The sequence below is a fragment of the Bufo bufo genome, chromosome 5 (assembly GCF_905171765.1).
Source record: "Bufo bufo chromosome 5, aBufBuf1.1, whole genome shotgun sequence".
NCBI classification, from domain to species: domain Eukaryota; kingdom Metazoa; phylum Chordata; class Amphibia; order Anura; family Bufonidae; genus Bufo; species Bufo bufo.
This window is the reverse complement of record NC_053393.1, coordinates 542,057,366-542,068,117: the sequence shown is the minus strand read 5'-3', so window position 1 is coordinate 542,068,117 and position 10,752 is coordinate 542,057,366. Positions and strand designations below refer to the sequence as shown.

Genomic DNA, 10,752 nt, shown 5'->3' with positions numbered 1-10,752 from the left:
GTAAGGCTGTGTTATGCCCGGACAGCACTGGCACCTGATAACACCGCCTGGCTGTGCAGCTGGTCCCTGAGCTCTGGTGAGCTGACAGTGTCTCGTCAGTAGGGTGTGGGCGCAGTAAGACGCAATGTATAATTCATAAGCTGTGACTGACTGAGGCGCTGACGCCTGACATGTTTAATTCCTAGTACGGCGCGGTGCTAGTGCAGCGCACGTCCCCTGCAGATCATGAACGGGCCCAAAATAGTTCAAGGACATCTCTCTCCCCGTCACCATCTCTTAGGAGGACGCACGTGCCGGTCTCACAGACACACTGATAAAGGGGGAGAGGGATAGGTTTCTTAAAGGGGCCACCCAGTCTTGTAAAAGATTTATTTTCTAAAAGTATGGATTCTATTCATCATTTTTAAGATCTCTGCTTGCTGTGAGAGAACAGGATAACTTCTATTTACATTCAGAGGCTGCTCGCAGGTCAGTACTCTTTGTTAGACTCAGAGTATAAACAGTGGAAGTTTCCATTCACTGACAGCAAGCAGAAAATGTTGAGGAACTGGAACACAAAGTATATTAGAAAGCTGTCGAGTTTTCATTGAATTAATAAGGTTTCAATCACATAAAACTGGAACATTCCTTTAAATACCAGTAAGGGGACACGAAAGCAGTCCACGTACAGCAGCATCATGTACCGTTCTCTGTTATCAGCCGGGGCAGAGCATCGGAAAGGAGAACCCTCCATCGCCAGGTCTGGGCCGGGTGCAGTCCCGGTGGAGACGCCCGCTATCGTTCCCTGTTATCAGCCATTGCAGGCAAGAAAGAGGCAGAAATTCCCTGCCCCCGATCACAATTCATTTAGCTTTATTGACAATCACGTCCCCAGAAATCCCGGATGATGGATTTTCCACGAGGTAAGTTATAAAGCGTCTAGGGTGCTCTTGGTCACTCGCGTCTATTTCTTCGCTTGACATTCCAGAAAATCCTTTGCTTCGTTAATCTTGGCCGCGATATATGGAGATCCGCCTGTGAAGACAAATAACAGAGGAGCGACTTATCAGCTTCTGCATCCTCATGACAACTCTTCCTGTCGAGCCCCAGCTAACTTTTTGCCTGGCATTGCTGGGAATGACTATTTGGATCCATGAGACGGCCAAAGCATGGACAAGAAGTGTTACAATAGGACGACAAAAGTAACAGACCGGCAGACCTCCGTCCTGCTTACACCCTGAGGGTAATGACGTGCCATGTGGCCTCCCAGGCGGCGGGCCGTCAGAGAGCCGGGCCTACCAGGCGGCGGGCCGTCAGAGAGCCGGGCCTACCAGGCGGCGGGCCGTCAGAGAGCCGGGCCTACCAGGCGGCGGGCCGTCAGAGAGCCGGGCCTACCAGGCGGCGGGCCGTCAGAGAGCCGGGCCTCCCAGGCGGCGGGCCGTCAGAGAGCCGGGCCTCCCAGGCGGCGGGCCGTCAGAGAGCCGGGCCTCCCAGGCGGCGGGCCGTCAGAGAGCCGGGCCTCCCAGGCGGCGGGCCGTCAGAGAGCCGGGCCTCCCAGGCGGCGGGCCGTCAGAGAGCCGGGCCTCCCAGGCGGCGGGCCGTCAGAGCGCCGGGCCTCCCAGGCGGCGGGCCTAAGGGAATGTCCCTTTCTGCTCACCTTTGTCCGGGTGATTGAGCAGCATTATCCGCCGGTGAGCCTCCCTGATCTTCAGTTTATTGGCTGTGGGGCTGCAAAAAAAAAAAACAGATAGCCAAAATAATGTAGAATCAAAGGTGACACCATTTATAAGATCTCTGCTTGCTGTCAGTAGATAGGAACATTCAGCTTTGCATTGACATCTTAAAACCTTTCCTAATTCATTGCCGCTTTCACAGCTGTGCGACCACAACAGGTTAGGTTGCCCGTCTGTCACATGACTGGCTCGGCGTCAGCGCTTTTGTGACCCAGACCTGCATTGATTTCACGGGGCGGACATAGTGACAGCTCGACACGGCAGCTTACCTCACCCCGAGGACCAGCGCGGCTTCCCTTTTACTCATTTTGGGTTCAAATCCACCTTTGTAATAACCAGCAAATGCCTGAGAAGAAAAAGAATAAAAAAAACATACATTTACACCCACCGCGAAAAATGTGAAGGGCTTGTTATCTCAGGATTTATAGATGTAAACGGGTGCAGCAGAGATTAGAGGAACCTCGGATATTTACCTTTTAACTCTCTGAATGCCACAATCAAGAAGTAAAATAAAAATAAGCATATAAAAAAAAGCCACACCAATGCCTTACTTCCCAAAAATAAAACTTAGACATAAATAATAAAGACATATTTGGTCTTGTCACAACCCTAACACCCTGTACAATACACCGACGACGTAAATCTAATGCTAATGTACATTCACCAGAACTTGGCACCGCCATAACGTACAACTCGTCCTGCAAAGGACAAGTCTCGTACCGCCACATGCAGAAAAATGAGAAAAGAGGTATGACTGCCAGAATGCAGAGCGAGGAGGAAAAAAACTCTTGCAGTTTATGGAAAAAAAAAAAAATCTATATTTTTGGCATGAAACTGCAGATATTCAAGGCCGACCTTAACATTGTTGCCACAGTTTGCACTCCCTACAGATGAGCCTTATTCAACGAGGCTTTAAATATGTGGATAAGGGCTCAGTCACACCAAGGTGAGAATAGGCAGTTAAAAAATATATATACCGTTTCAGGGGTTGAAATAAAACAAAAACCTCTCTTGCACACAAGAGATCTGCACTAGAAGCATCAGGACGCTGGGAGCGCTGTGACATCACATGATCATGGGTGGAAAGTATATATACCGGGGGGCGCAATGGGGCCATCGCTCTTTTCCCGGGGGGGGCGCAATGGGGCCATCGCCTATCCGGGGGGGGGGGGGGGGGGGGGGGGGGGCGCAATGGGGCCATCGCCTATCCCGGGGGGCACAAAGGGGCCAACGCCTATCCCGGGGGGCACAAAGGGGCCAACGCCTATCCCGGGGGGCACAAAGGGGCCAACGCCTATCCCGGGGGGGGCGCAATGGGGCCATCGCCTATCCCGGGGGGGGGTGGGGGCGCAATGGGGCCATCGCCTATCCCGGGGGGGGGGGGGGGGGGGGGGCGCAATGGCGCCATCGCCTATCCCGGGGGGGGGGGGGGGGGGGGGGGCGCAATGGGGCCATCGCCTATCCCGGGGGGGGGGGGGGGGGGCGCAATGGGGCCATCGCCTATATTGGGGGGGGGGGGGCAATGGGGCCATCGCCTATATTGGGGGGGGGGCGCAATGGGGCCATCGCCTATCCCGGGGGGCACAAAGGGGCCAACGCCTATCCCGGGGGGCACAAAGGGGCCAACGCCTATCCCGGGGGGCACAAAGGGGCCAACGCCTATCCCGGGGGGCACAAAGGGGCCAACGCCTATCCCGGGGGGCACAAAGGGGCCAACGCCTATCCCGGGGGGCACAAAGGGGCCAACGCCTATCCCGGGGGGCACTATGGGGGTCATTATGTCTATTGAGGGCACTACAGAGGTTAGGATTTTTATTTCAGGTTGACATAATAATAAAGGAGTACACACAGTGTGATATGATAAGTAGTACTTTGCAGCATCATTTACAGCAAGTCTTCGGTAATCAGAGTAGTATATAGGAGAGATTACGTCAACCTTCCTACAGCAGTCTGTTTTTAGAAGGGAAGGGGAAAGGATGAGCTAGTGGAGTTAGAATCCAAGCAGGCCCGCGGCGCGCAGGGACCCCCGCTGAGCCCTCAAGTAGGATCATATCCCCGAGATTGGCGGATGCGTCTGATACCAGGCAGTGAGCTGAAAACATTCCTGGATGCATCTTCTAACCTGGAGGGGCAGTGTATCTATGAAGCACAGAATTGCTTCACATGGATCTCCTTCCTGGAAGACGCCTCCACCCGTCCATCTTCATTAAGAAGGAGACTTTCTCAAGAAATAGCTTAAAAGGTGGGGGGGGGGGGGGGCCAATCCACGTGTGGAGGATAGTCTTCATTCCTGCTGCTGCTATCAGACATAACAATTTCCTACTACCAGGGGTGCACCGTGTACTAGTCGGGTCAATGTACCCAAAGATGGCCCATATAGGGTCCAGAGGTGCTGCGGATGTCAAATGGGTGGTGGTAATCCTGTGGATTTTATGCCAGAAAGATTGTATCACCGGGCACAGCCACAAACAAGGGAAAATGTCTGCTCCTGTGTCTTTACACCGAAAGCAGTTGTCAGATTCAAAGACGCCCATGCGGTGGCGAGACGTATGCCCGGTGATAAATCTGTAGGGTCATCTCCCTGTAGCGGCTGGAAGGCAAATAACGGAGATTGCGTTCCAGAGCCTGATATAGGGTGGACATCGTTAACTGCGAGATGTCCATGAGCCGTTTAGCTATTGCCCATTCACCCTTACCATAGTCCAGAGGGGTGTGTAGAAATGTATAGTAGCTCGTGGTATGTCCCCCCTTAGGGTAGGGGTATGTTTGAGGGAGGCCTGTGTAGCTGGGCTCCATTCTCGGGGGGTTAGGTTGGGCAGTCATTTCTGGAGATAGCTGTAAATAGGGAAAGAAGTTAAAACGAAGGTTGGGGTATTTAGATTTAAGATCTTCAGATGTTAGGATCTTGTATGTGGTCCACCAAGTGGCTGATCAGAGTTAGTCCTCCCTTCTGCCAATCATAGAAATCCCTATGGGGTGACCCTGCTTGGAAATGTGGGTTTGCCAGGAGGGTCAACGAGGAAGCCTCATCTTTTGCCAAGCCCGCCATCAGTAGGATGTTCTCCCTGGAATCTCGCCATATGGGGTATGGAGTAAGTGGGTCAGAGCCGGTCTGGGTATGAAGGTCTGCTCCTGACACCTGTATGATGTATCTAGTCTATTGCTATTCTCATCAGGGCGGCCATATTAGAAGCCCTGATTTGGGGAAAGTTCAGCCTAGGTTGTTGTAAGATAATGTAAGGTATCCTGGGGCGACGACCATGCCAGATAAATTTGCGGTATAATTTTCTTCTCGTCTCTGGGGTAGGGAATGTAGAAGATATAGCAGGCGGGGAAATTCTACCATCTTAAGAAAGTATGTCCGCCCCATGTACGACAAAGGAACATGTCTCCAGCCTGCTAGCGTGTCCTCCAGCGTACGCACATAGGGGGCAATATTCGCATTATAAAGCTTACCAGGTGACTTGGTGATCTGTACCCCCAGGTATAATATAGAGCGCGAGCGCCATTGAAAGCGGAAAGGAGCGGTCCATCTCGGTCTTGTGGGCCCTTTAAGGAGCAGAGCTTCGGTTTTATCCAGGTTAAGGCCTCTTTCACACGACCGTATGGTTTTGCGGTCCATTTTGAATGGATCAATTTTTCAGTTTCTGTAGTGTTCCTGTTTCGCTTCCATCTGGTTTCCGTAGGTGATCCGTTTTTTTTTGCAGATTGCAAATGGAAACGGAAGCATGGCATATACAGTAATTACAATTAAAAAAAATTGGCTGGTCAGAAAGATTTCAATAGATGGTTCCGCAAAATCGGAAGACATACGTATGCATTCCGTATTTTCTGCGGATGCATTGACTTGAATGGAGCAACGGAACGTAATTTGCAGGCAACAATAGGACAAGTTCTATCTTTTAACGGAACGGAATGCATACGGAGTATATTCAGTTTTTTTTTTTGGAACCATTGAAATGAATGGTTCTGCATACAGAGCGCAAACGGAATCCGCAAAAACGGAACGGAAAAAAAAATAAACGTTCGTGTGCAAGATGCCTAAGGGTGTAACCCGAAAGCTGTCCGATATCTATAAGGTCTTGTAGTGTATGTGGGACTGCGGTTTCTGGGTGTTTAACAATTAACAGCATATCGTCGGCAAATGCGGCCAGGGCGACTGGAAGACGGTCGTCTCGCGGAGAGGTGTTGTAGATAATGTAGAAGGGGGTCTAACGAGATATTAAAAAGTAGAGGGGAAAGAGGGCATCCCTGCCTGGTGCCCCTAAAAAGGTCTAGATAGGGGGTGTTGTAGCCGTTTACCGTAAGTGTGGTGCGAACATCCGATTGAAGAGGACAGAAAACACAGGGCCAAACCGTCTGCGAGATAAAGCGGCATTCAAAAAGGGCCACGACACTTTGTCAAACGCCTTTTCGGCATCTAGACTTAGCAGTAGGGTGTGGGGGGGGGGGGGGGCGTTATTATCTTGTGGCAGCTATGGCCGTCAGGACCTGGGGCCTTGTTATTGGGCGAGGAGGAGATCACATTTTGCACCTCAGTTTCCATGATCGCTGCGTCTAGGGCTATCCTAAAGGTCAAGAGAATCGAGAAAGGAGGCCATCTTGTCCGGATCTGTTGGGCAGCCCTGTAAAGATCCTCATAGTAGGAGTGAGATATATCCCTAATCTTCCCCGTCTCAGTGGTGGTACTTGCAGAGGCAGAGTGAAAAAGGGAAGCTGATGATGTTTTTCTGTCACAGCTTAGCATTGAGCTCAATAGCTCAGTGGTTAAGCTTCTTGCCTTTAATGTAGAAGGTTGTGAGTTCAAATCCCAGCAGGAACATTTTAGAAAGAGGGTAATTAGACTTAAATACACAGGGTGTCCCCAAGCATACTGACAATGCTTGGGGATACCCCCTTCATGGTCATAGCACTCCATATATGGAGTCAGGGCAGGGACTCTTCGGGATTCCCCACTGTTCAGCAATCTGCAACTAGACCTGAGTGCCCCCCCAAGAGCAGTGGAAGCAGTGGGCCCCCGGGTTTTTCTGTGTGCCGCTGCCGGCCGGATGCCGAGCTGTGTGAAGGGAGACGGCATCAGAGAGAGAAAGTAGGCCTCAGCCGCATGTTCCAGCGGCCTACATATATGCCATGTGGCTTACCACTCTTAAATGCAGGCACTGATTTGTTTGTGTGCCCCAATGGAGGCAGATTCTTGGTGGGCGAGACGAGAGCGTCAAAATACGGCCATGCGCAAAGCCCCGCCCTTAGAAGTCTGTTAGGATTTTTATAAACGCCTATAACACTCATCCATTTTTAATGGCTGTTAAAAAATGGATGCAAAACGGCCATTGAGGCCTCTTGCACACGACCGTGTCCGCAAAAAATACGGATGACGTCCGTGTGCATTCCGTTTTTTGCAGAACAGAACAGCTGGCCCCTGATAGAACAGTCCTATCCTTGTCCGTAATGAGGACAATAATAGGACATGTTCTATTTTTGAACGGAAAAACGGAAATGGAAGGCATACGGAGTACCTTTCATTTTTTTTTGCGGACCCATTGAAATGAATGGTTCCGTATACGGAATGCAAAAAACAGAATGTAAACGGGAAAAAAAAGTGTGCGCCCCGTGGTCGTGCTGCGGCAATGCACGAACACCGTCCGCGGGGCAGCCGCAGCGGATCGCGGACCCATTCACTTTAATGCTGTTCAGCAAAAAGTTAGGACATGTTCTATCTTTTTGCGGAACTGAAGTATGGGACGAAACCCCACGGAAGCGCTCCGTAGTGCTCCCGTAGGGTTCAGTTCTGTGCTTCCATTCCGCATCTCCGGATTTGCGGAACCATTGAAGTGAATGGGTCCGCATCTGTGATGCGGAATGGCCACGGAACGGCGCCCGTGTATTGCGGTTCCGCAAATGTGGTCTGTAATACAGCAACAGGGAGCACACGTTCGTGTGCAGGAGGCCTGACATGGCTGCACACACTGATGCAAAACAGCCATGAAAAACTGACAGTGTGAACGTAGCCTAAGCAGAGCAAGAATTCTCACGTCACTCTCTTTTTCCATGATGCGGTATTGTAAGAATTTAACAAGGATTTGGCGGTGTCTTTGGATTCCTCACAGTTCATTGGCGCTGCCATCCTGGTTCTCACCACATCTCTATACCAGCGGCGAGCAGCCGGCCAATCACAGTGCCCCGTGTAATACGGACATGGACGTATGTACTGACGGGGAACGGCCAGCTGAGCAGCCTGTATCTGCTGTGTCTGCACGGGTGACGGATCTATATGTACTTGGTGTGCCGCCTTCATAATACAGCGTGGATTCACCCCCCCCGCCCCACCTTCTTCTCTTGGCCACACAAGGTACAGCATGGGCCCCACATCACGACCATGTGCGCGGGGCGTAGCGCAGTTCTCTTACCGACTTGGGCAGGGTCTGGATCGCCTGCTTGACCTGCGGCTCCAGGTGCTTGAAGGCTTGCAGGGCATAACGGCCTGGAAACGAGAAAGACGTGAGATTAGGTGAAAGGGGGACAAACAATCGCTCGGGCCCTAAGACAAACCCCGTGGCCCTGCTGGAGCCTGAGATGGCCCACAGCTCCCACCTCCCCTGGTCGCCCTGAGATGCCTTGTGCAGTGGTTTTCATTTGAATGGAGCTTAGCCGTATGCACAGCGCCACCCCCTGTGCACAGGCTGTTAGCGGTATTGCAGCTCAGCCCCATTCTCTTCAATGGCAAAGAGCTGCAATACTCGACGCAACCTGTAGATTGGCGTGGCGCTGTTTTTAGAAGGCAAAGTGTCCAACCCGCTTCATTTCCTGTAAGGTACCTGCAAATCCTGCAACCGCGATGGTGAGGCCGGCAGCGATCAATGTGCTCGCCTGCGAAAAAAGGAAAAAGAATGGTCATCGGTCGTGTATATTAGGTGACCTCCCACCCGTCTAGATCCATTAGAGGGAGTCTGTCAGCAGTTCTAAGCCATAAACTGCTGACGGCGCTGTATAAATGACAGGGAGAGCGGCGTGGATGTACCTAGGTGGCGGGACTGACAGATCAAACTTTCCATCCCTCCAAGAGAGCCGTCAGCTGCCAGAGCTGAGAACTGCTGACAGCCTCCGCAGGAAGGTTAACCCTGGGAGGACCTCCATCCTGAGTCACTTCCCTGCGTGTACTAACCAGGAGAGCACTAGAGAAGAAGCCGCACAGTCCCAGGGGGCATCACCATACTGCAGAGTCACCAGGACCTGAGCGTCAGGACCCCACCAGTCTTATAAGGTAAGGTAATACCAGACGTGGCCAAGAGCAGCGCTCTCAGAGAGAAGAGAGGCTGCTGCGCTGCCCCTGGCACCCCTGCCCCTTGGCATTGTAGGGTCCCTGGCAATCAAACACCGGCTGAAAATATGTTAAATCCTGGATTATCATGGCTGCTTTCCTCCAGGAACAGCGCCACCCCTGTCCTCAGGCGGGGTACAGTATTGCAGAGCTGCTACAACTTCTGGAGAAAATCAGCCACGTGCTTGTAATTCTGGACAACCCCTTTAAGGCAGCCTGACACAGGGCATTCTCATGTGACAAACCATGAACCACTGTCAGTCCAACCTGACCAGGGCAGGGTTCCCACCTCATAACACAGATAAGTGTTTTCATTCAACTACAGTAAGCAGAGCTCTTGAAAACGGGGAGGAATTGAGAAGTCACACTATAACCAAGCTTTATTAACATCCAGAGGACAAACAGCTCAGCGCGCAGGTCACGTGACCACCTGTGACAGACAAGGTCAGGTCTACCTGAGGCACGTGACCGCTCCACGGCGTCCCCTGCACTACATAGCCAGGCTCAGGCCTTACCCTCACCCGCTCCTTACCATGCTGATAGGCGGGCGCTAAGAAGACGCCGGAGAGACGCCGCGTTACCGCATGGAAAACATGCCCCCCAATCCAAACAGGGAGTCTATGCGAGTTCTCAAATGTAAACTCCGCCTCTTCCGCTGGAAGCTCCACCCACTATGCGAGGCTAAGCCAGTCAAGGTGTTGGGTTGATCCCGACCATCTTTTTTTTTGTTGACCATCATAACTTTATTGTTCACTGGCGCACAATTCTGTCAATCAGCTCTAATAGCAACCAGATCGGACAAGGCTCTTGATTGGTAACGATTCTATCTATCTTGGTCTCCTACCTGGCGAATCCTTACTAAGTCAACTCATCTCAGGGGGAGTGGCCTTTCTGCGGCAGCTCAGGAGGAGTGGCCTTTCTGCGGCAGCTCAGGGGGAGTGGCCTTTCTGCGGCAGCTCAGGGGGAGTGGCCTTTCTGCGGCAGCTCAGGGGGAGTGGCCTTTCCGCGGCAGCTCAGGGGGAGTGGCCTTTCCGCGGCAGCTCAGGGGGAGTGGCCTTTCCGCGGCAGCTCAGGGCGAGTGGCCTTTCCGCGGCAGCTCAGGGGGAGTGGCCTTTCCGCGGCAGCTCAGGGGGAGTGGCCTTTCCGCGGCAGCTCAGGGGGAGTGGCCTTTCTGCGGCAGCTCAGGGGGAGTGTCCTTTATGCGGCAGCTCAGGGGGAGTGTCCTTTCTGCGGCAGCTCAGGGGGAGTGTCCTTTCTGCGGCAGCTCAAGGGGGTGTCCTTTCTGCGGCAGCTCAAGGGGGTGTCCTTTCTGCGGCAGCTCAGGGGGGGGGGGTGTCCTTTCTGCGGCAGCTCAGGGGGGGTGTCCTTTCGGCTGGAGCTCTCTCCCTATAACACCTCAGGAGGCAGTTGAAGGACACTGAGCATGTGCGGCCATCTCAGTGAGACGGACCGAGAAATAAAAGAAACAAGCAGCAGGTGGCGCTGTACAGATCCTTTTTATTGAATACCTCACCGGCTGTACTAAGTGTTTAATTAAATGTAATTACAAAAGTCTTCAGATCCTGGGGCTGGTTTTCAAACCTGTAGAATATTTTTCATGGGACGACCCCTTTTTTAAAGGGAACCTGTCACCGGGATTTTGTGTATAGAGCTGAGAGCATGAGGGGCTAGATGGCCGCTAGCACATCCGCAATACCCAGTCCCCATAGCTCTGTGTGCTTT

The 10,752-nt window shown here is 52.4% G+C and overlaps 1 protein-coding gene across 1 annotated transcript; it reads right to left on the bottom strand.

Moving 5' to 3' along the window:
• Nucleotides 1-355: 355 nt before the first annotated feature.
• Nucleotides 356-9,695, bottom strand: DNAJC19 (DnaJ heat shock protein family (Hsp40) member C19). The gene is made up of 6 exons (XM_040431316.1): nt 9,563-9,695; nt 8,528-8,579; nt 8,120-8,193; nt 1,982-2,058; nt 1,637-1,707; nt 356-1,014 (listed from the first exon to the last, which is right to left on the bottom strand). The coding sequence occupies exons 1-6, from the start codon at nt 9,563-9,565 to the stop codon at nt 944-946; spliced, it is 348 nt and encodes a 115-aa protein (XP_040287250.1). The 5' UTR covers nt 9,566-9,695; the 3' UTR covers nt 356-943.
• Nucleotides 9,696-10,752: the final 1,057 nt, after the last annotated feature.

Excerpts from the sequence above, each read along its gene's own strand:
- DNAJC19 (XM_040431316.1), bottom strand. Across the intron at positions 8,194-8,527 it reads CGCGGTTGCAGGATTTGCAG|GCCGTTATGCCCTGCAAGCC; the intron begins GTACCTTACAGG and ends TCTCGTTTCCAG. Across the intron at positions 1,015-1,636 it reads GCTCAATCACCCGGACAAAG|GCGGATCTCCATATATCGCG; the intron begins GTGAGCAGAAAG and ends TTGTCTTCACAG.